We start from the raw sequence: 27,908 nt of genomic DNA, 5'->3' as shown, positions 1-27,908 counted from the left end.
TCACTATCGGGGCCTCTTGAGGACACCAGGCAACGTAAGACCCGGTGCCGCCTGAAATATCCCACAGCTAGCCATAAGCAGCAAAGGCGGCACACGCGGGGCCCAGAGGGCGCCACCGGGACGCGGACGGCGCGGGGACGAGGCGGGCTGGGCCGGGCGAGGTGGGGGGGCGCTTCCAGGGGCGGAGCCCGCGCGCGGGGAGAGCGGGGTTTTCGGGGCCAAAGCGCAGGAGCGAACTGTCCTGGAAAGCGCTGTTTCTTCCCGCCAGGCCGGGCCCAGCGCCGGCTCATCTCAGACATTCTCCTCTTACAGGCAGGTGGGTCGGACCCTCTCTTTCCTTTTCAAAGCATCGTTTCTGCGTAGGTCTTATCCGTGGCTCACAGAACTGGTGAGAGCTCTCCCGAGGGGCACAGGCAAGCCCGCTCTCGTTTCCCGAGAACCCAGAGCTAGACGTGCAGGTCGCTCTCAGTGTTAGACCTCAAACAGCGGGGCCTGGTGGGGAGATGACGTCACCTGAGGGCTGACGTCACAGCCGGGCCTGAGCTCACCTGAGAGAGGGGTCAGCGCATCTAAGGAGAGGGGCGGGTCAGCCCAGGACGCACAGAAAGGGGAGAGCTGAAACTGAGCAACCCTCATCTCTGATGACGGTAAGGCGCACCGCCCCCAGCTGGCGTGACTGGTTCTTGGGGCGCGTGTGGCCTTCGTTAGAGAGTCCTTGAACCCTTTTCAGTCAAACCGGGCTGGTAACCTCAGTTTAGGAATCCCAAACAGAATTAAACATTTTTTAGAATATAAAAACATCAGAGTCCCTGCACATTGCACTGTGTCCAGACACGTTTTATGGGTGGGTATGGACTCGTGTGAAAACACTGTCTTAATAGTCGATTCATTCTAGTATCCCCCCCCACGCTCCCCCCTCCCCCCCCCTCCCCCCCCGCCCCGTAAAGAGTGATAGCTTTCATCAGATTTTCCAAAAGTTAGGAACACTATTCTGTGCTCCCTTAGACTCTCAGAGCTCAGTGACAGGGCTTATTAGGGTTCTGGCTCACCAACACCCTTCTGGCTATAATTTCGCTTCAAGAGAGGTTAAGATTTGCCTTAAAGGAGAGAATTTCCTGATCAGGAAGCATAAGTATCTAGTCTGATTGATAGCTTTTTCTGAAAACAGCACTCTGACTTTCTTGTTTATACATCTATCTCTTAGGAAATTTGGTCAATGTGTGTCAGTCCTCTGGAGCCGTATCACTTCTGGGTGTACAAACAATAAAATTTCTGAGCCCATAAAGGCCATGGAATATGCTGACAACCAAAAGAATGCCACCCTGTGGGCCCTGCCACGAACTTGGAGGCCAGTCACCAAGGCATTGGTATACTTAATAAATATTTCAATGAATAAGGAGACTAGTATGGACAAAATGTAGAGAACTCTACCCAAAGGTTGCTTAAAACCTATAATTAGCTCAACTTTTTGTGAGCCCACCAAATAGAACATTCAGAAATCCAGCACTCCTACAATACCCCAACCCTGCTCCCCAAAGAAAAGTGCTCAGGGGGCTAGCCAGTGGCATAGGGGTTAAGTTCACACACTCCGCTTCAGCCCCCAGGGTTCACTGGTTCAGATCCTGGGTACAGACCTACACACTTCTCATCAAGCCATGCTGTAGTAGCATCCCACCGACAAAAAATAGAGGAAGATTGGCACAGATGTTAGCTCAGCGCCAATCTTCCTCACCAAAAAAAAAAAAAAAAAGGTCCTCAGGAAAGTTCTCTTCAGTAGATTCACCAAAAGAATCATCTAGTAGCGTTTGATCATCCAGGGCTGCTCTCCTCAACAGATGCCCCCACCCCCAGAGTGCTTGAAGGCTGGGCTTCCGCAGTTCGTCTGTAAATCTGGGGTGGCTCCATCTCATAGCACCTGAAATCCTGACGTCTCTTGCTTCTGGCCCAAATGCAAAACCCTAAAGTCAGTGATTGGGTGCTATTTTTGAATAGTGCTGCTTCTTTTGGGCTCTCCCTCCCCGTTTCCATTTCACTCTCTTCAACCTCTCTCCCTTAAATCGAACAACAGAGCCATCTCTAACATCTTCTTGGAGTGCTGTGAGGGCCCCATTTTCTCAGCTTACTCAGGAGAGGCCCCTGCTCCTGCACCCTGACTCCTCCACCATCCTGAGCCATTGCGGCCTGGTCTTCCTGGGCGTGCTGGATCCCAAGGACACGCACTCCCCCAGCTCTTGCAACTCGGTGGCCTTGCCTTGGTGCTTATCACCCAGCCTGCTCCGCTCAGATAAATTAAGCTCAGATTTACCAGTTTCTCCCTGCCTCCCGTCTCTCCAGGTTGCTTCCTCCCTTAGCAGCCCCTACAAGTTCCCAAGACTTGACCTCAGCTGGCCTCTGTCCAGCTGCCCTCTCTCTAGCTCCCTGCGCCCCCCAGCTGAGAGCCCCCTGCCTCGGCACTGCCCCCACGTCTTCACCTTGGTTCTCGCACATGGTTCATCCTGCTAACTGGGGCTCCATCATAACATTTTCTGTCCCTGTGGGTGGGGGTACAGAAGGGCATCACACTCCGGCTGGGGTGAATGCAGACCCCATCTCCATCCTAGGCTGGCCCTTGGATCTCTAGGGGATCACTTCGTCTGTCTGGGATCAGCACCCTGTCCATCTCTGAGGTGGTTCTCTCAAACCCCCCGCCACCTCTCGTGGCCCTGGGTCCGGTGGACGTTCCTGCCTTGCCTGTGATAGAAATACAGGGAGGAGGCAGGACCTCCTTCCTCAGCTCCCCACTCTCGTCCCGCCAGCATCTCTAGCTGTCCCTCGCCTGCCTTTCCTCCAGTCTTTGAGAGCGGTCTCTGGTTCAAGGACAGCCTCACTCCGGGTGCTGGAGTGGCCTCTCCTTTTGTCCCAAGGGTGCAGCATGCCTTCTCTCACTTTCTTCTCCCCTGTTTGTAACCTCTCCAGACTCCTTCCTTATGTGTGCAAAGTCAGCCCTGCCCTGAAAACAGGCCCCCTGGGCCCTGTGCTCCCTCTCTGCCTGCCTCCCTCTCTCTTTCTCTCAAGTCACAGGTGCCCAACCTGGCTCCAGTGTATCACCTGCATTTCCTTTTTCTCCTCCTGGAAATTAGGCTTCTCTTCTCAGCATGCCATGCCGTAGAAACTGCTCAAAGGCGACCTCCTAATTTCCAAATCTGATGGGCTCTTTTCAATCCACGTTTTCCTTGGCCTCACCCTGCCACGTGGCTCCCTCTCTTCAAATCTCCTTCTCCTTGGCCCCTGGGACAGCTGTGTCCTAGCTCTCTACCTGCCCCATGCCTGCTCCTTCTCAGTCCACTTCATGAACTTTTCATCCTGTTTCTGTTCACAGGGCTGCCCTCCCGGCCTGCTAATCTTCTCATCCTACAGCTTCCACGGGAGATTCATCCACTCTCAGAGTTTTAATGATCACCTTTCTGCAGATAAATGTCAAACATATGTTTCTAGGCTAGAACTCTCTTCTGCGCTCCTATGAAAGATGACAAGAGTGTAGTCCTATTAAAACGGAGCCAGAGCAGCTGTTTCAGAGGACTTGCCTTGCACGTCTTGTTTTCTTTATCTTCCAAACTGGACCAAGCTGCCAACATTCCAAGAAGTCAGTAAGGACAAGAATGTCCCGTTTATAAGGACTGGTGAAATTGGACTTTGCTGAGGACTGAATCGCTAACCAATCAATGAAGTGCAAGCCTAGCCTTTTGCCTGATGATCAAACCTCAGGCCAAACTGTGAAATACAAACCTAGCCTGACCTCATCCAGCACCAATGGACTCTTCTTTCAAACAACTCACTTCATCCTCCATTTTTCCCATAAAAACCCTAAGCTCCTATCCTGTAATCAGGACACTGGTTTCTACCTGAATCTCTGCTTCCCGAATTCTTTGATCCCAAAATAAACAGCTCACTGCCTCTCATTTTGGCTCTTTATTTTTAGGTCAACACTCCAAACTTATGTATCCGACCACTTCTGGGACATCTTCCTATGTGGATTGTCTCAGAGGTACCTCCAACTTGACCAGTTCAAAACCAAAATTATCATTTCTCCCTCCCCATCCTGCTCCTCCTCTTACATTCCCTATCTTCATAAATGTCACCACTGTCTGTCAAGCCAAATGCCACATGCCAGCAAGTCATAGTAGAATCCTCACCCCCATGTAGTCAGTTGCCAAGACTTGTAGGTTCTTCCCCCTGCACGTTGCTTGCATCCATCACTCCTCATTACTTCTGTCTTCATTCCAGTCCTCCCATCTTGAGCCTCCCTGTCTCTTCCATGGCCTCCAGCCTCCAGTCCCCCCTTTTAACGAGAGGAGCCCCTGACCCTCCAATCTGCTCTCTGCAGCGCTGCCAGAGTGACCTTCCTAAACTGCGAATGTGCTCACACCCCCTTGAGGGAAACTGCCCGGTGGCTCCTTTCACCTCCGGAGTGCAGCCTTTGATAGGGAGCCAGAGCTTCTCCCCGTCAGCCCTGTCTCCCTCCCTAGTCTTATTTTCAGTGAGCACCCCTAGAGTCTTAGGACCCAGTCATGATGAGCTCCTTGATCTAGGCCCACAAAGGCCCCACACAGGCCTCTATAGAACCTTTATCTTTGTTCGTGCTGCTTCACAGACAGATAGGACTTCTCCAGCCTTTGCCCTTCAACTCAGCAACCCATCCTCGTCTTCCAGGACTTGCTAGAGCTTTCTCCGTCCTCTACAATGCTGTTCCGTCTCCCTCCTACCCATCAGGCAGCACTAACCAATTCCTTCTGTGTATTCTCTCTACACCCTATCAACGGTTCTTTAGCATTACAAGAGTGTCTGTTATATTTACTTGTTTACCCACGAGTCTTCCAGGGAGAAACTTGTCCTTTTTAAGGGCGTGGTTTCTGTCCTCTATGCCTTTGTACACCCAGCAACTAGCACAGTGCTGACACAGAGGAGGAGCTTGCAGATGTTTGATGAATCAATGAAAGGAGAAAGGGAAGAAAAAGAAAAGAGAGATGGAGAGAGGGAGGAAGGAAAAAAGGTAGGAAGAAAGAAAGAGAAAGAAGATTGAGCAATAACGTTGGGGTGGTGAATACACTCCAGATGTGAGAGGCTCTCATTTCATGCCGAAGAGCTGAACTTTATTCCACTGACACTTGGGAATCACACACACAAAAACTGCATTTCAGAGAGATTAAAGAAAAGCTTGGGTATAGAATGATTTGAAGAGAAATCAGGGAGGAAGCTTCTGCAGTGGAACAAAGAGGAAACAAAGAGAGTCTGCAGTAGGCAGAGGGGAGGAAGGCAGAGGGGAAAACATTGTGGAAGGGGCCGTCAGGACCTGGGCCCAGAGCAGAAACTGGCAGAGAGCGAGGGGGCCCCAGCCTGGGAGGAAGGGAAGTGGAGGTCACCAGGCCCTCACCTTCCTTGCAGACACCTCAGTCAGCACTGCCAGCCCAGGGGTAGCTGTGTCCTGAGCTCTGCTAGAAGACACTATCGTGGCAGATGGGCAGATGGGAAACCTGGGAGTGAGCTGTCCACCTGCTCTTCTGTCGCGGCAGCATTGCCCATAGAAGACCGTGTTAAAGTGCAGTGGTGCTCCACAGAAAGGGCCCACAGGAACTGACCAGTCCCCACCGTTACTTGCAACTAGATCCATTTCCAGACTCAGCAGCTGTCCCTGTACCAAGAGCATCACCACCCTGAGGGGTCGGGGAAGCTAAATTGTGACATGAAAGGAGCCGGCTCAAGAAAGGTCGAGGCACGAGGCCCAGCTCAGAGTCCACGGCCAGGGAACCCTGCGCACCCAGGAGGCTACACATCTGGGAGAAGGTGAGAGATGGGCATCGCGAGAGAAGGAGGGACAGGGTGGTGAGGGGCACGTTGACTGTTGTGCTGGGACCAGCCCAGTCCACTTCTGGGATCCTTGCTCATGGTGGCCCTGGAAAGGCACATGTCCCCTTGGGGCTGAAGCCGGCATTCAGTCCTGGACCAGTACTAGGGTAGAGAGCCTGTGAAGACCTACAGGGTGAGATCTGAAAGTCAAGCCAGAGCAGAGGACAGGAGAGACAGACTCACCGGGAATAGCATGGCTCTGAGCTCCAGATAGAGCACGCTGTCCTGGTAGAACTCCTCCAGGGCCTGGAAGACATAGTCTCTGAACACTGGGGCATAGTAGACAAGGCCGGAGATGGTGAAGAAGATGGCTTCAAACTTGGCCCAGACTGCATTTTTGTCTGCATAAGTCGCCTCGGGGTTCTCGGTCATCAGAGTGAAGTTCTTCAGCAGGCTGTCCGGGACACAAAGGGGGCAAGCTGAGGAGGCATGTGCAGGCCTTCGCCTCCAGGCACCTGAGATTCCTGCCCTCCTCACTTCTCCCATCCGGGAAAAACCAGGATGCACAGAGTGAGCAGTGATGAGAGCCAAGGGAAGCATCCTGGGCTCTGCCGGGGGCCTCTGTCCCAGGCCTGCTTTCACTCCCCAGGAGGCAACTCAGGCAGGATGTTCCCGCCACTGGGCTCTCCTGTCCCTCCTCGTGCTTAGCCCATCTGATCCCTTCATACTTACAGCCTAGACTAGGTTCTCTTTGGGGGGTGTTATGCACTGAATTGTGTCTCCCCCAAATTCATATGTTGAAATTCCAAGTCCCCCATGTGACTGTATTTGGAGATAGGGCCTTGAAGGAGGCAATTAAGTTAAAATGAGATCATAAGAGTGGGGCCCTACTCAGATAGGTGTGGCGTCAGAGACACCAGGAGTGCACCCACAGGACACAGCAAGAAGGCGGTCATCTGCAAACAAAGGAGAGAGGCCTCAGGAGAAACCAACCCTGCCAACACCTTGGTCTTGGACTTCTGGCTTCCAGACCAGTGAGAAGCTAAATTTATATTGTTTAAGCGACCAGCCTGTGTTGGTCTGTCCAAGCATCCCAGTAAACTGACGCAGGGGGAATGATGGAACAGCTCTGGACTTGCACTGCATGACCCAGCTTACATCCCCGCCTAGCCGTTCACCAGCTGTGTGGCCTTGGGGAACTTCCTTAACCATGTAAAGCCTCATGTTTCTCATTCGTAAGGGAAATAACCGCGTGAAAGCACTCTGTAGATGGTTCTGTGATTAAAATAATTATTACTATATACAAGTTTGTTAGCAAGTGGCTCCATCACGTTTTCAAGCCGTTTTATCCACAAGCTGGACTGGCATTGCTCCAGGAAGCGGGAACTCCCTTCTTCCTGGTCTTGTTGAGCACCTAGACAAAGCTCATTTGATGCAGCCACGGTGTTGCTCTTAACACTTTTTGCAGATCAAATCAGATTTTAAATGTACAGGAACTTGCTGTGAACAGAAAAGGTGTTGAATGCCTCTGTGAAGCCAAGTGTCCTGTAAAGTTAAAAAGAAAAAGCCACCTGACTCTTTTTTTAGGCCAGATTTTTATATATGGGTCTGTACCAAGGAAGACACACCCGCACACCACGTACCACCTCTGACAGGTGCGTGACACATTCCTTCTGAACTACACTCACCTGTTGTCAAACTCAGTGACGTTCTGCAGCCCCCTGCGATACTTCTCCAGCAAAATCCACTCCGAACATTCTGCTGGCCTAGGGGTCGGGGGAGTTGGGTAAGCAAATTTGAACTGCAGGGCCCCCTTCGGAGTGAAACAGAAATGGCAGTGGGGCCTGTAGGTGACATTTTTCACCAGCCAGTCCATGCTTAGGATGCTGAAGTCGTGGACGTGTAAGGCAGCCCCTGGAAAGGGAAGAAGAGGTGGTGAGGCGGAGGATCCCTGATTCCAGGGCTCCGTGCGGACAGCACACACGAACAAGTGGGAAGCACAAGGATTTCTTTCTGGCAGAACCTCCCAGCACTCAGCATACTGTACCTGTCACACTTGAGTTCAAAGGCCTGGGTCTGCCTTTGTCCCCTCAGGATGGCCACTGCCTTCTTTGCTCTGGTCTAGGAATAGGTCTTTGGCTTCCTCCCTCACTAGTCCAAAGCCATGGGTGTTCTCAGTCAAGAGAGCAGCACGGTAGGGCAGGGCAGCAGCAGGCTTGGCATCAGAAGATTGGTGTTCAAGTTGGGGCACCGTCAGCTTCTGGCTCTCAGTTGAGAGCCCAGGCCTTTGAATGCGGCCCTGCCCCCCAACACTCCATGATGGGACGTAATACAAATGAGCCTCGGCCCCCGCCCTCACTCTAGTCCTGTTTGCACAGTTGTCCTCGATCCTCTCATCTGGCTCCCCAATGGCTCACCCATTGCCTTTCCATTCCCTGCTTCCCACCAGTATCTAGGCTGCTTCTGGCCTGCAGGTTTTGCCATTTGAGGCGCCATGTTTATCCTTCAGGCCTGACAACAGTTTTGACTGCAGCGCTCCTGAAGACACATGTGCAATGTCCCTCTGCTCCTCCTGCTCCATCTGGCACCTGGCCTGGACACTGGCCCCTTAGCAGGTGTCCCAGCTGTGTGAGCTGTGCTGTGTCACCCTCTCTAACTCTTACATTCTCCATCAAGTGGGGATGCTACTTTATCAACCTTGCAGTTTTTATTTCTTTATTCTCTATTTATAACATTAAAATAAAAGAGGTATAGAAAAGTCCTTGTAAGCTGCAAACTGCTATTTATGTGTCCAGGATTATAATTATTGTACTATTCATAGCAATGTATTTTGACTGTCGAAATATACTAGTAGAACTGAGTTCATCCAGAATGCTATTTCATACTGTCTCCTATTTGGTAACAGACCTCTGGAGAAAGGGTAGAAGAAAGGGGTGCGAGGAAAGATAAGAAGGGAGTGGCAAGGTTCTGTGGGCCCTGGATGCTATCTTTTGGGTGGACACTTTTCCAGCTTTGTCAGGGAAGACCAGTGATATCCAGGGTCCCTTCCCTACTCTCTCTCTGAGGCTGAGTCCCCTCAGAAGCAGGGTTTTGGGTTTTCAGGGAGAACAAGCAGCCCCCTTGGAACACCCGCATCCTGGTGTGCCAGCAAGAACAGAGGCTCAGAGTAGCGGAGTGGAGCTCTCTCTGCTCCGTTTAGAACAATAATAGCTCCAAGTTTATTTTCGCCCACCTTCCCAGGACCCAAAACCATCCTCTCCAAACATCTACCTTTTGGCATCTTCTTCAGGATATGAAACACCTCACTTTTCTCAATGAGATTCTTGGCCTGGAAAAAGTGCATGCTGGGTGGGAACTTCTGGGTCTTCATAGCCTGCGCCATCTCAGCCTTCTTGAGGGCCATGAGCCTCGCGTTGGCCAGCTCCTCCTGTTTGCCCAGCACCAGCCGCCCCCCCAACCGCATCATCTTCTCTCTCATCAACAGCTGGTTTCGTGCTTCATCTTTGGATGCGGCTGAGCAGAAAAAAGCCATCACCACTGCCAACAGCAGGGCGAGCCGGGCTGGCCGCCCAGGTGGGCCACCCGCCGACATTGGGATGCCTACAAGAGGAAATGCACAGAGAGAGACTCAGTAGGGCTTAAAAGGGGTGTGAGTCAGTGAAAATCTACAGACGGAAGTGTGGAACTCTGATCTTCCTTCTCTTTCCCTGTTCTCAGGGCACCAGGAGGCAGGGTATGGGAGGGTTCTTCGCTAGGCCCCGGAGAAAAGACCTCCAGGAACAGACAAAGAGAGGTTTCTCAAAGAAAAGTCTCCACGAGGTCTCCGTATACTGGAGCTCAGTGGTCAGCAAGCCCTGCTCACACACACAGGAAGACACTGCAAACAGATTTGTAGGGTTTCACTTTTAAACATAACTAGAGCGCAAAGGAGCACAAGGCATGTGAAGAAAGCCTCCAACATAATAGCAAAACTAACAAGTAGCACACAGAGAGGAGCCACAGGTAAACAAAGACAGTGCAGGAAATAAAAGAAAAATTCAAAAGAGCTATAATTAATATCCTTACAGAGATAAAAAAGATATTCTGTCCATAAAACAGGAACTGGAGGTTATAAAAATAAACAGAATGAGACAGAGCTTTTAAAAGCTAAAAATATGAAAGCTGAAATTTTAAAAATTTACTAGCAATATTAGAAAATGGAATTGGAGAAAATCTTTTAGAAAGTAGGACAAAATAGGACAGAAGAAAATGAGATGATTATTGATTCAGGAAATCCAACATCCAAATAACAGATATCTCAGAAGGAAGGAGAAAAAATGGAAAGGAAAAAAGAAATAAATACTACAAGAAATTGTCCCGGAACTGAAGCCCTGCGTCTCTGGATTGAGAAGACGTTGCAGACTTAGAACAGAACGATCAGTGACGGTCATGTGTCACTTAACGACAGGGACGCGTTCTGAGAAATGGGTCATTAGGCCATTCTGTTGTGTGAACGTCATAGCGTGCACTTACACAAACCTAGATGGTATAGCCTGCTACACCCCGAGGCTACATAGTACTGAGCTCATCGGACCACCATTGTATATGCAGGCTGCGGTGCATAACTGTACTCAACAGTGACACCAAGAGCCATCATCTTGATATTTCAGAATATGAGCATTAAAAAGATTCTAAAAGCTTCCAGAGAGCAGCTGGTCCAGGTTGGCCATGAGCAGGCGTTTAAGGGAGGAATGAAGGACACGTCCATCGCGTCTCCCCCTGCCAGGGCTGTGCGTGGTACTTCCCCGGGGTTATCAATTTGAATTACATTTAAGAATTGCTCCTGCATACTTGAAAGGCTGATACATTATACTGGAAAGATCAAGACCTAATTTACAAAATTAGGAGGCCTCAGGAACCTCCCGAATCAGGTGTCTTTGTGAGACTGTGGGCCAATCACCCAGCTGTCTGTGGTCTCTGTTTCCTCACCTACAAAAAGAGGTGAATTGGACTCGAGCCTTGGCTCTCATGGTGTGACGCGTGAGTCATCAGTGACACGAGATATCACTGTTTAGGTTGAATAAAAACATTTAAAATCAAGTTATTTGAAGAAAAATATTAAGTAAATAGAGGTTCACGGATATGACAAAAATGGAAAGTTGGGTAATGATTGAAATACACTATATCCAAGATTCTTTCCAGGGCTAGCATTAAATTATTCTATAGTATATCAGACTCCAAGAGGGCATGTTAAGAAGGAACTAGATCATTCTTTACTCTAGTGTCACAGTTTTGGTAGGGGCTGTGCACCCCGAGTCAGAGAGACGGACCTTTGGAGAATCCCTTCGACTCCATGAAGTCCTCAAACCCTCCTCAGAATACAGTGTCTGCCTGCAGCCAAGAGCTCTGGGGCAAGGGGACCATGACATCACGTCATCATCCCAGCTACGCCACACTGAACCCTCCCCCAGCCCCTTGTCCCATTCTCCCTGGTGACATATAACAGAGGCCTCCAAGTTCCAAAATCTCCAACTCCGTCCTCTCCAAGAACCCCAAAAGTGTCCGCGTGGCCCAGCACCTGGGACTTCTCCCGGCCGCCAGACGACAGTTCATCTGATGTACTGGTCAGAACCAGCCTGGGCACATATAGGGAAAATAATCCCTGTCACCACGTACTGCTCTATTTACTTCATCTTCTCTCTCTCCATGAAATGTTCTTTCACTTTTGAAAGAGGGTGCATTAAAACTCTATAAAAATCATTTGCTTCCAGACTAAGAACAAGGAACAGAGCATGTGCAGCTGGGACTCTGGGTCAACGTCCCGGGGCCCACAGCCGTTCCTAAAGCCTGTTGTGGAGATGGCCCCTGCTCTTCCTCCCACCCGAAGTCACCCACCGCCTAAGGTAGGGGCGGAGAAGGCTGCCTCCAGGCCCTCTCAGCCCAGTCTCCACCCAGACCCCCACCCCGGGGACCCCAGGTACCTCAGAGGAGTTCCAGATCTGTAGACTGTTTGCTTAGTCCCCCAAACAGCTGGCTCAGAAGCACAAGCCAAGCTGTCCGTCCTGTGCACTTCCTGTCAGGGCAGGTTTCACTTCCTTCCGGCCTCGCGGTTGCACAGGCCTCCAGAGCAAGGCCGGCAAAGAGGCTCGAGTGTGCGGCTTACACGCATGTGTGTATTTGTGCGTTTATGTGTTTGTGGGGGATTTATATGCGTGTTTAGATGGGTTTACGTGCATTTACATGGAAGGTATGAATACGTTTGTTGTGTTTCTGTGTTGGGGTCATGTGTATGTTTGTGTGGGTGTTTATATGTTTGTGTGAGTTTATGTGTGGGGGGGTTATGCTTATCTGAGGGGAGGGTAGTATGTATTTATGCACAATGTGTCTTTGTAGGATCCAGAACATAGTTTCGGACAAGTACTGCAAGGAGGCATTCTAAAATCTGCTCATGAACTTTGGCAAGTGTACCCCTCCTCAAAATGTGATTGTGAATTGTGGGGCAACCCACTGGACAGAGGGTGAAAAAGGAGATACCATACCAGGTCAGTGTTTTAAGGGGAAGAATCAAGGATGTGGGGGCAGGACATTAGAGAGGGAAGAGGGGTGTGAGACTGGACTGGAGTTTGGGGAGGATGGGCAAGAAGACAAGGCTAACGGCTCCAGGAGGGAGAGCCGAGTGGGCCCAGCAGTGGTGCCCGGAGGGTGAGGCAGGCCCAGCTTCACACCCTGCCTGGCCATTCAGCTGTGTAGCCTCGGCCATGCTATTTAAACTCTCTATATTTCAGTTTCCCGATCTGAAAGTGGAGATAATGAAAGCACCTACTACGTAAGGTCCGTTGTGAGAATTCAATGAAGAAGGCATGCAAAGTCCCTGGGGTATGGGAAGTTCTCAGTTTCAGCCATTGCTATTATTGGAAGTGACTCCTGTGGTACGTCGGGCCAACCTAATTAGCACATGTGAGCTGCACCAGTGACTTCTAGTTGCACCCCAGGTCTACCTACTTGTCCTTTTCCTTCCCAATCCCCCTCTCAAAGCCTTCGGCCCCCAAATATACCCCCGCCCCCAGGAACTTCCACTTCCGCAGCTCCTAAATGGCTGGGACCTCTGGGCCCTTTGTCATCTTCTCCAAAAAAGTACAAAGGTTATCCATTTATAAACAAGAAGAAATCCAAAAGTGAAAATATAAAGGAATTAGGAATTTCCTCATCAATTGTTCAAGAGTAATTGTTTAAAAGTCAGAGGAATCAGAAGGAAAGTGGTAGTAAAGAAAAACAAAATTGATTAAAGCAGAAGGTAGGAAGGGCCAGTCACCAACTTCGAACACAGTCATCTGAAGATGTTTTAAATACCACATCAGAGCTAAAGATAAAGGTTTTCTTTACAAAAGCTTTGGTTAAAAGTAGAAGCTACTTGTCACCTCACAGAAGGCGGGCTCTAACGACTCCAGCGTGACCCGGCCAGGGAGTGCAGCAAAGTTGCCAGGCCTGCAGCCGTGAGGCTGGACTTATTCATCAGGCAGAACCTACCTTGGCTGGGGGAGTGGAGGACCCCAGACTGCGAGGACCCCAGACTGCGCGGCAGAAAGAGGGGAAATGGCTGGGCGCAGGTCCCTGGACACAGGATTCGAAACCATGAAGGCAAGCAGGGTCGGACCCAGGAGGCCGACCAGCAGGCTCTGCAAAGCTCCTGGGGCAGGCAGCTGTCCAGAGCCAAGGTCTTGGCCTTTCGTTGCCAGAACCACCTCCAGGAGGCCGTCAGCCTCTGGGGTGTGGCTCCAAGCATTGTCTAGCAGAAAAAGCATGGCGTCTGATGACAGCAAGCAACAGTGTAAAACGGTGAGAACATTCTGGAAGAATATTCTGCTGAGTGCGGAGACCGTAAAATGTAGAAGAGGGCTCGCTCTCCTTTTTACACTTTATTGAAGACAACCGTCAGAAGCAGAACTGGATGTGTGTTCAAGTCTGAAAATCTACAGGGCAGAAAAAGAGAACCACAGCATCTTTTAGTGACTACAAACTAAACCTATATGGAATGAAGCTTGAAAGCAGGGGTGGGTAATGACCCCCAAAATTGGAGACAGGAGAGGTTTCAAAGTTAAACCTATGGCTATGCAAATATTTGAGAGGTATTTTCATTAAAACATCTTTTTTTCCCACCAATACCATGAATTATCTGCTATTGCTATATATAACCTACAGCAGAGTACAGGAGAGTCACCTAGGGTTGAAGGTTTAAGGCGCCGGGTATACCGTTTTCATGGGTGATAAATAAGGTTCTCTGATCCCCAGAGCTAAGAGAATGGAAATAATAGTAGCTAAAGCTAATTGAGAACTGGATATATTTACTCATTTAATCCTTGCAGTGATCTTATAAGGTAGGGACTATTCCCACACCCTTGACAGGTGAGTCCACTGAAGAGCCCGGAGATTAAGTGACAAGCCTAAGGTCACACAGCTGGTCAGGAGTAAAGTCTGGACTTGTCCCTAGGCAGGTTCCCCCACCTCCTTCCCTGGTAGCAAGGAAACGGAAGGTCGTCCAGGCGTCGGGGAGCCCGCCGGGAGCAGCTGCCCCAGCACAGGGAGCAGATCCCTGGAGGAGAGCCCAGCAGGGAAAGCGGCCCAGGAACAGACACCAGCTGGCAGAAAAGGGAGTTTCCCAGATCCTGGGAGCTTGTGCTTTTAATAAGCAAACTGTTTTAGGAAATGTAAACGTTAGCGGTGTGATTGTGAAAAAATTCTTAACATTTCTGAGCTTGAATGCTTTTATATGCAATAAGGGGAAAGTAACATGTGCCTCCTACTCAGTTTTTTACCAAATAAGTTTCACATGCAAAATAATACATGTGAAAATATTCTTAAAACTATATAGTAACTACATAACTATACAGTGTAAGTAATATTGCTTGTACACGTCTTTCTAAAGTGTGTTTTTCTGGCTTCTTGGAGTGTGCTGAGCATGACTTGACCTTTATGGATGAGTGGGGGTCATTGTGAGCCTTTGTGAGACTCTGGGCCTGGAACTGCTGAAGCTCCGTCCCTGGGGGTGCCGTGCTGCTAGGTTTGAGCGCCGTTTACCCTGCTCTAGGTGGCTCTGCTTGGATAGACTTTCTGTATGATTTCTCTGTCCCTTCCTGTGCAGTTCACTTGCCACTTCTGGCGGGTCTTTCCTCGGGCGAGCCTCCTGTCTAATGGGCTCCTTCTTGTTGTCTGTGGACTGAGGAACCAGACCACCGAGCCTGCAAGCAGTGTGGGTGGGGGCAGAGCTTCTCCAGCCATCCTCTGAGGTGGGGCACAGCAGAGGCGCGTAACTGACTTCAGTTAGAGAGGGCAGCTGGAACGCATGAGTTTACCTCAGTTCCTCTCCAAAACCCGCCAAAATGACAGTGGAGAGAGGTGGGTTTTTTAAAGCATACATCCACAAGATGAAGAAAACAGGAACGGAGACAATAGCAGAATATTTTTGGAAGCCGGAAGATAGATGAACAAGCTCTAACAATTTAGAAGTCTGAAAAAAGCGGAATCGTAAACCAGCAGTGAGGAAGGCCAAGAACCCACCTGGATGCCTCTGAAGGCAGGGCTGAAGGTGGGTCCAAGGGAGGAGGAGTGGAAAGCTATTTTAGGAAACACCTGGAAAAAAGGCCGAGCAAGCCAGACCATTAAAAACAAAAACAAAAAATCTAGAGCCACAGACATCCCCCGTCTCTCTTCAGCAGAGCACCCAGGCTGGGCTTTGGAGGGCAGACCCGCGTCCCAGTGAAACTCTCAGCTCCCCCTGTCTGTCAGGCTGAGGCTGCCGGTACAACGAGCCAGGAGCCCAGTGGAGAAGCAACGGTGTCACACGCAGATGGGGCTCCTGCAGCGGCGCTGCAGTCTCCGCCAGCCGTGAGGGGTCACTGCCAGGCTCTGAGGCAGGCCCTGGAAGAGGAGACTGAGCGACGCAACCATCCATCACTCTGGAGTTTTTGTTCGATGTCTAGCTTCTCCATTAGATTGCAACACATTAAATATTTGTTCAAAAATTGTTAGCATTTAGTTAGCATTTACTGTGTACCAGACACTACACTCAAAGGCTTTACCAGCCTTGTCTCGGGTGGTCCTCAGACAACTCTGTGAGGTGGCTAATCTGCCCATTTTACAGACGCAGAAGTACAGCCCAGATCCGGTCAAATATCGGATGCCAGGCAGACAGACTCCAAGGGCCTTGCTCCCCACCACTCTGTTTTATTGCCTCCCATGTGGTCTTTTTCATTTATTTATTTATTTTTTCCAGCTTTATTGAGATGTAATTGACAAATAAGATGTGTAAGTTCAGGGTGTACAATGCAATGACTTGATATATGTCTATATTATCCAATGATGACGATGATAAGGTTATCACTTCCCATAGTGTGTGTGTGTGTGTGTGTGTGTGTGTGGTGAGAACCCGAGATCTACTCTCGGCAACTGTCAAGTACACACCACAGAGGTGCTCGCTCAAGCTGCCATGCTGTGCATTCCGTCCCCAGGCCTGCCTCACCGCCCTCCATGGGCAGGCAGGCAAGGATGAATGCGAGGATGGAGGAAAAGGAAACTCTTGAGTGTTTGTTGCAGGTAGTAGACACGTGGGTCTTCTCACCCTGCTGTAATAGGGAAGAGGTAGGTGAGACCAGAGTGTCTTGCAAAGGGTGGCCAGTCAGCACAGCCATTCACCTGTAGGCCTCTTTGTGCGCCATCTACTGAAAAATTGTTGTAATAAATAGATGAGTCTATATCAGTGATGGAAACGGTGGTCTCTAGAATTGTGCAGTGCTCGACTTGCACAATTGCACATGGCAGCCTTGGCGGCAATGAGAAATGCTAATGGCATATTGATAGTGCTGGGCTGAATTAGTCTTTATCCATCTTCAGTGAAACACTGAAGTATCCCTCGGGATCAAGTCTTGAGTCTCCTTGTCTCTCATCCTTCTGTTTCCAGTCTCCAACATACTCTTTGCAAGCACCACATTTGCCTTTACACTCTCCATAATTTTTTTGTTCCATTCTTATTTTTTCTTTTCCTAATTTTTTGGGGGGTAGCACAGGGACTTTTTCTTTATCACACCTGTCACAGTCTGTGAGCCTATATTTTGGTCCTTCCCTCTGGCTAGTTGAGGGATCCATTATCAATCATGCCAATGTCCATGTCTTGCCACCTTCAAAGTGGGTTCTGAATCCAGACATGGCTTGGCCTCCACTGAGATTGTGCACACTTGGCCAGCACTTCTCTACCGCAGACACAGGAACAAGCCAGGCTCATGCTGGCCTCCAGGCCTTTGCATGTGCACACTGAGCCTGGAAAAGCGTGTCCTTCCCCCTTCACCTAGCCAACTCCTACTTTCCAATCTCAGCTTGGACTTCTTTTAGTCTCAGAAGTCTTGACTCCCTCCCCCAGGACAAAAACCAGGTCAGCACCCTATTTTAGCACTTAACATACTATACTGAAATGTTCAGGTACCTGTGTGTCTCCAAGGAGGATGTGCCTTCTCCGACGGCAGAGACGGTCTTGTTCGCCAAGCACTGTGCCTGGCACGTTGTAACTACTCCACCAGTATGAGCTCAGTGGATGAATAAACGAGTGAAAGAAGTCACATAGTTTCCCTTACCTCTTCCGGCTTCAGTTCCTGTCACCAAGGGAGCGTGGGAACAGGGGACTCAACGCTGTCCATTGCCGGGTCTTTGTCACTCAGAGGTAAGTAGGTCTGTCGCTGAAGGGCATTGCCTTCTCCCTGTTCTGCATCTCTCTACCTCCTCTTTGGTCCCACAGGCTCCATCCCGGGCCTCCCACGCTCAGACTATCGAGGAGGGTCAAGCGAGGAGCACGAGCAGGAGAGCGAAGACTTAGAGAGAGGTGGAGAGAGGGGGGAGGTGCTGGAGAGAGCGAGGTTGAGAGGAGGAAGGGCTGGGGAGCAGAGGGCCGGGCTGAGCTCTGCGTCTCCTCTGCTCTGCCCTTTACCTACTGATGCCTTCCAGCTCTGTGGAGGACCTGTTGTTGTCCCTGTTGTATAAGATGTGGAAACTGAGGCTCCGAGGGTTCAATAACCAAACCATGTAGCCAGTTCTGGAGCTACCAAGAGGTGGGACCAGGTGAAAATGGCAGCCATAGCAGCTATCCGCTGAGCGTCCACCGTGGGCTCGGCGCTCGGCCAGAATCCTTCCATGTAATCCACATGGTAGCCTTAGGAGTTAAGCTTCAGCCCATTTGACAGATGAGGAACCTGAAGTTCAGAGAAGTTAATAAACTCCATCCAGGTCCCAGAGTAAGTGGCTGTGTTGGGCCCAGTGCACTAAACCTGTCCTTTGTTTGAAGCCTCCTGGGGAGAGAAAACTGAGGCATGAGAAACCAAGAGAGCACACGGAGGATCGTTGAGAGGGAGGAGGGCCTCCGGAGCACGGCCCACGGGGACCTTGATCTCCTTCCCCAAGAGGAGCCCAGAGGCGGAGTGCGGGTGTCCCATCCCTCCTGGAAGTGCCCCCCTCGTTTTCCACAGGGTGAGCAGGTAGACGATGCCATCACAGCCTCCTCACTGGACACTTTTCACCCCCTCCCCCGGGTTGCCCAGAGCCACGATTAGCCCCAGGCCACTTGCTTTCCAAAGGACCCTCTGACCAACCCTTCATCCACAGAGACTGGAGGAAGCCCCTGGAATGCTGGTCCCAGCCTGCAAGCCTCACTCCTTACAGTCACCTGGGAGACTGACAAGCCGCAAGACTCGGAGCCCCACCCCTGATCCATTAAATCAGAGTCCCTGGCCTTGGGCCTGGCGTACTAGTATTTTCTACAGCTTCCCTGGTGATTCTGTGCAGCCAGGGCTGAAACCCACTGCAACTGAAGAGAAAGGTGTGCGTGAAAAAGTTAAATAGCAATAGATGGCATTATCTACACACGTAATAAGACCCAAATTCCTCGGGAGCCGGGGAAGGGCCTTGGCGACTGCATCATAAGGAGGCAAGCTCTGCCGTGACCTGAACAGCTTTCCGAGGAAGGAGGAAGGAGCCCTCAGATGAGGCACAGGGTCTGTGGCAGCTGACCGGACAGGGCGGGCACAGGCAAGCCAAGCAGAGGTCCCAGGATCGACGTTTGTTCCGGAGTGTATTTAAACGTTGCCTGATGGTGTAGAACTGTTGAGAAGAGAGAAGTAGGGTGAGAACAGGAGAAGCCCTCCCTCTCCTCTGCCCTCGGGCATCCATCCTCCTCCCCCAAACGCATTCAGATTTCCTCTGCCTGCCTCCAGACCCAGTTCCAGGCCCACCTCCAGGCCCAGCTCCATGCCCACCTCCAGGCCCAGCTCCAGACCCAGCTCCATGCCCACCTCCAGGCCCAGCTCCAGACCCAGCTCCGTGCCCACCTCCAGGCCCAGCTCCAGACCCAGCTCCATGCCCACCTCCAGACCAAGCTCCATGCCCAGCTCCAGACCCACCTCCATGCCCACCTCCAGACCCAGCTCCATGCGCAGCTCTAGACCCAACTCCATGCCCATCTCCAGACCTAATTCCATGCCCACCTCCAGACCCACTTTCATTCCCACCTCCAGACCCACCTCCATGCCCAGCTCCAGACCCACCTCCATGCCCACCTCCAGGCCCAGCTCCAGACCCACCTCCATGCCCACCTCCAGACCCACTTTCACGCCCACCTCCAGACCCAGCTCCAAGCCCAGCTCCAGACCCACCTCCATGCCCACCTCCAGACCCAGCTCCAAGCCCAGCTCCAGACCCAACTCCATGCCCACCTCCAGACCCACCTTCATGCCCACCTCCAGACCCACCTCCATACCCACCTCCGTACCCACCTCCAGACACCTGTGCTTCCACCACGAACACAGGGACCTTCCCACACTGCTCCCAATGAGGAAGCACATGGTGGGGTACAGGGCCTGGATCCTCTGCTCCCAGAGCACGAAGCGAGGGCGGCCCAACGGCCACAGCTCCCCCTAAGCAGAAGCATCTGACAGGAACCAGCTATGTGGGCTGAGCCTCTGTCTCCTGGGGCCCACACCTTATCCTCCTCCCCTCTCCAAACACTGGTGGAAATGTGCAACCAGCTCTGTTTTACAGAGAGAAATTGAGGTCCACAGGAGGAAAACAATCTGTGGACAGTGGTACACTTGGAAGTTCCGAGCTGAGACCGTTCTAGTGGGAGATGTGAGCAGAGAGGGGAACAGGGCCGTCCCTGCCTTCAAAACCAGCCCCACACAGAGCTTAGAATATCTGCTCCCCCCTTCCCAAGACCCATCAAAGACCCCCGAATGTTTCCCCTGCCTCTCAGTCAGCCTGGCGACCCAGTGGGCTCAACTCCAGAGCTTGGGGGCCGTGCGGCCTGTGTGCATTGCCCCCACTACCCCCACCACCTCCACCACCCCCAACTAACCAAGGACATCAATTAGCACCTGGAATTGTCAGACCAACCTCCTAGGTGACACTTCTTTATCCTCAACGCAAACGGAGAGATTTGAGGTGACTCCACCCCCAAACATAGAACCTGCAAGGTCTGTGTTAAAATATAAATGCAGGGGTCTTAACTACTTTAAAAGTTGTAATACAAGAAACGGATTGTCCGGATCCAAAAGGATTATCTTTTATATGCAAATGAAAATCATGCATCTTTAAGTACAGTTATTGTCAGGGTGATGAGCGACCCAGGCTAGGGGGAAGGGGCCAACTGGGTGGGCTCCAGTGCATTATAAAAAAAACTCCAGGGGCCGGGTTGGTCGCGTGGTTGAGTTCGCCCGCTCCAATTAGGTAGCCCTGGGTTCGCAGGTTCAGATCCAGGGCGTGGACATACATACCGCACATCAAGCCACGCTGGGGCGGCAGCCCACGTACTAGAGGAAGATTGGCACAGATGTTAGCTCAGAGCCAATCTTCCTCACTTAAAAAAAAAAATCTCCAGAGCAGAGAAGAAAAAGACTGAAAGGTGTCGCAAGAACCCGGGAGACATAATAAAATGATCTACGGGGAAGCTGGAGTGTAGAAAGAGGACCAACTCCTGGGCTCAGTAACTAAGGGTGACAAGGAAGACACTTACTTCCACCAGAAAACTAAAGGGTCATCTGGAACAAAAATAGGACAAAAAGGGACTGTCTGAGAAACGGAAAGCAGGAAATTCCAGCAAACAGGCAGTACTGTGCCTGAGCACCTCGGCTTCCTCCCCTCCAGCAGTTCTCCTGCTCAAATCCTTCCTCTTCTTTCCAAGAATGTGCTGACCTGTGGATTTCCTGACAGCGGGGACTCTGTGTGGAATCTCATTTTAATATGCCCAGTGCCTGATATCGATTAAGTGCTCATTGCAGGAGGAATGATGCTCTTTGCCTCTGCTGTCCTTCTACTCCTTCATCCATCCTCCCTATGTTTATTGAGATCTCCTGTATGCCAGCCAACGTAATGGGTGTGGTCTCTGCTCTCATGAAGTTTGCAGTCTGTAGGGAGAGACAGAATGTGAATAAATGAACAATTAATTATATGCCTGAAAATAATTGCATTTAAGGCATAGAAGGATAAGAACAGCATAGGAGGGAGATCCAACCCACAGCAGGGGAGTACAGGACAATTCCCACAGGAAATTACATTTAAAATGAGATCTGAAAGATGGATAGAAGTTAGCCAAAGGGAGAAGCAGCATTCCAGGCTAAGGGAAGAACATGTGCAAAGGTCCCGAGGTAGAAAGTTTAAGGGATTAAAAGAAGGATGGAGGTGGGGTAGCAGCAAAGGAAAGTAAGAGTATTCTGTGATGCTGAGAGGTAACAGTGCGTATTAACTTCCTTCTAGAAGCGCTGCCCCATCCGACACACTGAGAGAAGACAAGCAAACCCATTCCACTGAATTGAAAATGGATTTGCAGTCTTCTCCCTGCTGGTCTTTTCTGATCTCCACAGTTTCCAGGCCGTGTCTTTGTTTCTCCGTCTGCTTTTTTCCAGCCCTGAACCCGAATCAGGAAGCAGCCCTCCTCCCCTGTGGCCTGGGCTGTCTGATACCAAACAAGCGGTGACTTGCACCGGGAAGTCACGGGCAGTGGAAACGGAGTTTTTTCGAGGGACTCATTGCTGGTGAGTCACCAGGAGAGTTTGAAGAAACGAGCAGAGCAGGCCACCTGGTGAGCTCAGTAGGAGATGCTCTCACGCTGAAGCTGAAGCCAGAGGAACGGCAGAGCCGGCAGGCAGGGCGGGCCGGCTGAGGCTCCAGACAGAGGCTCAGGGCACCTGAGCACCCAGCCCCTCTGAGCGGAGTTTCTTAGTTCAGGGGAAGAAGAATAATCTTACGAATCTTTTCCAGAAAAATGAAGAAAACTCAGCGAAAGTATGAAAGAAGGAAGGACTAGCCAGGAAGCCAGAGACCTCCAAAATGGCCGAAGGTCAGAGGAATTAGCCCTCTCGGGTAAGAGCATGAACACCACCCTGAAGGTCAGAGGGAATACCGATTGAGGACCTGAAGTCAAATTTCCTCCTAGGCGGAGTGGGCTGGAGTGGGCCGGGGACAGGGTGGCCGCTTACACTTCCTGGTGGCACAGCCTCAGGGGTGCCATTCACATTGTCTCGAGGTTGATGGCACCCCTGGAGGTGTGCCGTAGGCCAGCTGGCGGCCGTGCGGGGTCAGAGGCCTGCGGTCAAGCGGAGAATGCTTTGAGAGGAGCTGAGCCTATCTCCAGGTCCAGCAGTGACTCAGATTCACAAATTCAAGGCAAAGCTTCCGTTTTCTAGGCTACCAAAGTGCCTTCAGACAAGCTGGGCACCTGTAAGAGACTGTCCCTAAGCCAACCTGTCACAAGCCTTAGAGACGTTAGAACTAAAAAGAAAATCAGTGGTCACACGCAAGAACTGATGTTTGTGTGAAGTTAGTCCCTGACAGCTATTGATTATGTGGCAGAATATTGGAAAGAGACCAACAGTCCATCAATAGGAGACAGGTTAAGTAAATTATGGTACCTGTTTTTGGAGTACTATGCTTTGTAAAGATAGATGAAGAAGTGCTTTCTCTATGGACCATAAGAAAAATGTCTCCAAGCTGCATTTAAATTAAAAAAAAAACGCTGGATGCAAAGGTGTGTACCGTATGCCACCTTCAATATAAGAAAGGGAGAAGAAAGAATAATATATATTCATGACTGTGTTTACAAAAAGCAACTCTGGAAGAATACAAAGAAACCGATGACAGTAGCTAGCTGGTAGGACGGGTGAGGAGTCGGGGGAAAGGACACGGAGTGGGAGAAGACTTTTTTCTGTAAACATTTTTATGTTATTCTGATTTTTTCCCACATAGTACTTCTTTATGGTAGGTAGGACAGCTCCCTAAAGATGTCCACGTCCTAACCCTTGGACCGTGCAGCTACACTGCACCATACATCAAAGGGGACCTTGCAGATGTCACTGAGGTCACAGACCTTTAAACGGGGAGACTGTCCTGGATTGTCTGGGTGGGCCCCACGGGCCGCGAGCAGAGAGCTTTCTCTAGCTGGAGTCAGCGAGATTCAGCAGAAGAAGGCAGAGCGATCTGAGCTTTGAGAGAGTCTCAGGCTGCTGTTGCTGGAGGGGCCTCAGGGGAAGCCCGGGGAGGAAAGCAGGACCGCAGAGCCTATCTCCAGCTGATGGCAGCAAGGAAGCAGGGACCTCAGTCCTGCAACCTCAGGAACAGACTGCAGCCAACAACGTGAGTGGGTTTAGAGGCAGACCCTGTCCAGAGCCTCTGGTGGGGAACACGGCCCTGCCAGCACTTTGACTTTGGCCCTTCCGAGACGTTGGGCAGAGGCCTTGGCGGAGCCTACCCAGTCTTCTGACCTGTGGAAATTGTGAGAAAATTAATTTGTGCTCTTTTAGGTTGCTGTGTTTGTGGTAATTTGTTACATCAGCAACAGAAAACTAATATACTGTTCAATCTTTTAAAAAGTAATTTTTTAAACTGGTGCTCAGAAAATGTCAACTTCTTTGCAATTTTTGTTCCTTGAATGAAATTTAGAGCATGAGTCAAGAAGAGGCCTATGAAAACGTAGGCCCAGTTCCATCTACATGTTAGGACAAACTAGGGCCAAACATCCACTTTTGGTTCTATTTTGTCAACTCCAGTCCAGGACCCCAACCCAGGCTTTCCTCACACACTTGAGAGGGTGTTCATGGAAGCTGGAAAATCAATGCTTAGTCACACACGCTCAGAGATATCGTATCCAGTATTCTAGCCCGGTGCTTCTCAAAGTGCGGGCCCTGGGCCAGCATCATCAGCATCACCTTCACACTAGTTAGCAATACAAGGCCTCAGACCCTTCCCAGACACACTGACCGGAAACTCTGGAGGTGGCGCCCAGGAGCCATGTTTAAGAAGTGCCCCTGACGGTCTGCTGCTGCTCAAGCTTGAGACCCCCGTGTGTCCTGGCCTGCATAATACCATCCTTCTTTAAGTGGCAAGGGCGAGTGACAGAGCTGGTAGAGGGAGAGCAGAGAGGCATTTCAGAACGGGGAGGACCCCAGATTTGTCCTAGCAGACCTCCAAGTGGCTGATAAGTTTCAGCGGCTTAAGGTAACAGCAGAAACTGTGCAGGGTCGCATAAGCTCCAACAGCGACAGTGTACCCTGCTAGGTTAGGCACACTCGGCGGGTGTGAAGGCACGGGGCAGGCTGCCCTTTCACAGTGGGTCAGCTGTCACGCCACACGGCAGACCCAGCCTGATGACACACCGTGGGACCACACTGGGAGGGGTGCGTACTGCAGGGTAGCAGTCCATGCCATCCTCAGAAGTGCGGCTCTATGTCAGTAAACGTCTGCCTAGGAAACACTACTCCAGATCACAAAAATGGCACGCCCAAGCAAATCTCAGAGCGCCTGCAATTGTTAACTGCCAAATGTTTTTAAAAACCTGAAAGGACTTTGTGTGCTTAGTTCAGATCTTATGTGGTTGGGCAAAGTGTGACACACAGTTGACCTCGGGAAATAGGACCTCAGGTGAGAAAACAGCTTTCCTAGTGCTTGTAAGAGAAAAAAGGAAGTGTCCTACAGGCACCCGAGAGAGGACTCTGGGGGTTAAACCACAGGAGAGCTGCCTCTCCACTGCCCCTGGGGCCCAGGCCTCTCACTGGATCTCCTAAACAAACACACAGCTGTCACATGGCCTGACCAGGCCTCCACTCATCGGCTGCCTTTTGGTCTTGCGTGCATTCGTGTCTCGCCTGTCTGTCCCCAGGAATTCATCTCCACACACCCGCCCTTAGATGCAGCTTCTCAGCCGGTGCTAGGAGCTTGGCCTCTGCCTGCCCCTACTCCCACCCTGGCCCACCTGATGGTAGTAACAGCTTGAACTAGACAGCCCGTGGATGGACTGCCTGGTGCCGTCCACCTGTGCAAAGAGAACCGAGCCCGGGGAGAACGTGCTCAGGAGTCGTCTCAACCACAGTGCAGCTGGTGCAGTGCACTTCCTTACACCGTAAGGTGACAGATTTCACCTGGGTGCTTGTAGCAATGTGGGGCAGAGCACGCGACAGTGAGGATGGGCTTGGAGAGGTCAGAATCAGAGGAAGAATCTTGATGGAGACAGAGACCCTTTTTTGTTTGTAGGGAGCATCAGAAGGAGTAAAGCCATGACACAGCTGGACTGCAGGACTCCTTTGGGAATTCCCACACATGTGGACACGTGACGAGGGGGATTTCCAGAAAGCTTGGGCACTTCGCCTGTGCTAGAAGATACTTCCCCCTGGGGGTCTCTACTTCTCTATCCGTCTGAGGTCAGCAGGGCTGCCACAACAAAACACCTCAGACTGGGCAGTTTAAACAATAGCAATTTGTTTTCTCACCGTTCTGGAATCTAAAAGTCCAAGATCAAAGTGTCAGCCTGTCTGGTTTCTTTGGAGACCTCTCTCTTTGGCTGAGATGGCTGCCTCTTCCCTGTGTCCTCACGTGGTGTTTCCTCTGTGCCCTGCTCTTTATGTGTCCAAATTTCCTCTTCTTATAAAGACACCAGTCAGCTCAGATGAGAGCCACCCTAACGGCCTCATTTTAACTTAATCACCTCTTTGAAGGCCCTGCCTCCAAGTGCAGTCAGATCCTGAGGTCCCGGCAGTCAGAGCTTCACCACAGGAATTTGGGGGGACACCGTTCTGCCCATAACACTATGTGAGTAAGGAATACTGACACCAATCTGTTTCACTCGCTGAAGGAGGTGACCGTGGAAGAGAAGGCGGAATGTGTTAGAATCAGCAGATCATGTTTAGACCTAAGCACCCCCCGGAGAAACTCTGGAACAGTCTGTCCCGTCCTTTGTTAATAGGAAAAAATAACTCCTTCAGGTAGGAACCACTTATTGAGGGCTCTGTGTGCCCAGCATCCTGAAGGTGGAGCCATCAAAGCTGAGACAAGGCCCACGGCAACGCAGATGGTGTCTGCCCGCGTCAAGGAGTGCTCATCGACTGGTGGAGGTTAGAGAAGGACGAGACGTGCTCGATCCTAGTCCTAAAGGAGCTGGTAATTCCTGTAGCGAAGGCCAGACAAACTCCTCTGAAACAACAGGAGCAACCCCAGGCCGTATATAACGGAGTTCTGAATTGTGCGGTCCAGACTCAATTGCTGTTGGAATTCAGAATGAGGAAGATCGATGAGGCGCCGGGTGGACAAGAGCTAAATCGCTCAGACTGAAGCATTCATTAGTCTGAGCCATTGTTCAGGCTACAGATTCTTCTGTTCAAAACAGTAAAGCCAGTCAGAAAGCCCTGATCACACGGACAAGCCATGGTCTCTGGAGTTTCATTTCAAGTTTGGAGAATCACGAGACGACTGTGGGTCTTGGTCTGCTCGCCGTAGTCCCACCCACGACTGACACCACATGTGAAGTGAAAGCTCGCTCCCCTCGGCTTTCCGCTCCTGAGGGGAGATGGGAAAGGGCCCCTGTCCACCCCCGCTGCAGAGCCCACCTCTGGAGACACGCCCGACGGGGCAGTTTCAACAGGACTGGGCACACACACACCCCGCACCAGGTTCCCACCGCCCCTCCACCCCTCAGCCCTCTGGGAGCGCTGCATTGCTGGTCGTAATGCCCTTGTCTGTCTGGGAGATCCATGGCCACTCACTGGCTGCACAGGGCAGCAGCTGACAGGATGTGGCAGGGAGGGAAGGAGGAAGAGAAAGAGGAGCCTGGGGAACTAGAGAAAGACAAACAGAATCCGAGAGGCAGAGAGGGGACAGAGAGCACAGGGGACTGAGGACCAGAACAGACTGTCTGACCTGACATGTGTTTCTCTCTCCCCCACATTTTTGGGGCTGGAGCTCCAGATTGGCCTGGGAGGGCAGGCAGCTCCCCTGGCCTCTCCTCAGCCCCACAGCGCCCCTCTGAAGGCCCCCCTATTTCACCCCAGTTCACGTGCTGCCTTCTGCAGCTCAGGGACCCTGCGGCCCTGCCTGGGCTTCCCGAGTGTGCTGGGCTCCCCTGGGTGGCCTCCCTCTCCTCTGCACACACAGTCCACAGGGCAGTGACCCAGCCCTAGTGATGGCCAAAGTGACTTCATTTCAGGTGACATGCTGGAAACATCTTTAAAACCTGTCTGAACCAAGTAGATTAGAATTCACTTGCCCTGACGGAGTGAGTGTCCCTGGGCCCTTTTAGGAGCAACATTTGCTGGTACGGTTGGAGATCAGCAGTGCACACTCAACCGGGGCGGGGGGGGGGGGGGGGGCGCGAGTGTCCCCAGAGCCTGGGCCCAGCAGTGCTGCTGGCCCCGAGCCACACCGCTCTGCAGGGCCACTGCTGGGGGCCCGAAAACCAGCTGCACTGGGGGAGGCTGGAGGGCTTCCCCGTGGCTCTGGTACGGGACTTCCACACTAGCAGTTCCTCAGAAGCTTGATTCAGCATGAATCTGCCTTTAACAACAGGAGCAGAAGGATGCTAATCAACCCTCCTAGAATTCCCAAGAAAAAGGAGCCTAGAGCTGAGCTTCCCAAGAAACACTGCTTTAGTTTGCTCTCTCCCTCAGTACACGCACACAGATCCTGGAAGACCTGCCAAGTCCGACTCTAAATGTTTTTGGGCTAGAAAAAAGGGTTGAAATTCCTGAGCCCTGTGAGTCTCTGAGGTGTGGGGAGAGCCGCGTCCGCGGGCACAGTGGAGCGCCAGCTACGGCATG

At 51.3% G+C, this 27,908-nt stretch overlaps 1 protein-coding gene and 1 long non-coding RNA gene across 8 annotated transcripts in view; one reads left to right on the top strand and one right to left on the bottom strand.

The window, feature by feature from the left end:
- Positions 1 to 13,733, bottom strand: part of ADA2 (adenosine deaminase 2) — a 28,806-nt gene extending 15,073 nt beyond the window's left edge. For 2 of the 3 annotated variants that reach the window (XM_044755967.2, XM_070494125.1), the window contains exons 1-4: positions 13,330 to 13,733; positions 9,094 to 9,423; positions 7,512 to 7,737; positions 6,067 to 6,277 (exon numbers count right to left, since the gene is read on the bottom strand). In XM_044755967.2, coding sequence (XP_044611902.2) covers positions 6,067 to 6,277; positions 7,512 to 7,737; positions 9,094 to 9,423; positions 13,330 to 13,585 — 1,023 coding nt within the window. In that variant the 5' untranslated portion in view covers positions 13,586 to 13,733. Of the gene's footprint in view, positions 1 to 6,066; positions 6,278 to 7,511; positions 7,738 to 9,093; positions 9,424 to 11,783; positions 11,898 to 13,329 lie in introns of those variants that run through there. The other variant, XM_014854162.3, reaches the window with a different exon arrangement.
- Positions 181 to 25,493, top strand: LOC106839436 (uncharacterized). 5 transcript variants are annotated; one of them, XR_011496823.1, is made up of 7 exons: positions 181 to 316; positions 5,642 to 5,820; positions 11,574 to 11,705; positions 12,196 to 12,344; positions 17,272 to 17,509; positions 18,128 to 18,309; positions 18,445 to 18,571. It is a non-coding gene; the product is annotated as an uncharacterized lncRNA (long non-coding RNA). The 5 variants fall into 5 exon arrangements; XR_011496822.1 differs by lacking the exons at positions 181 to 316; positions 5,642 to 5,820; positions 11,574 to 11,705; positions 18,128 to 18,309; positions 18,445 to 18,571 and adding exons at positions 11,906 to 11,971; positions 21,735 to 21,863; positions 22,090 to 22,191; positions 25,354 to 25,493; XR_011496819.1 differs by lacking the exons at positions 181 to 316; positions 5,642 to 5,820; positions 11,574 to 11,705 and adding an exon at positions 11,892 to 11,971.
- The last annotated feature ends 2,415 nt before the right edge of the window (positions 25,494 to 27,908 follow it).

This window comes from Equus asinus, chromosome 22 (assembly GCF_041296235.1).
Source record: "Equus asinus isolate D_3611 breed Donkey chromosome 22, EquAss-T2T_v2, whole genome shotgun sequence".
NCBI lineage: Eukaryota > Metazoa > Chordata > Mammalia > Perissodactyla > Equidae > Equus > Equus asinus.
Note: the sequence above shows the minus strand (reverse complement) of the source record. Positions and strands in the feature narration are given on the sequence as shown.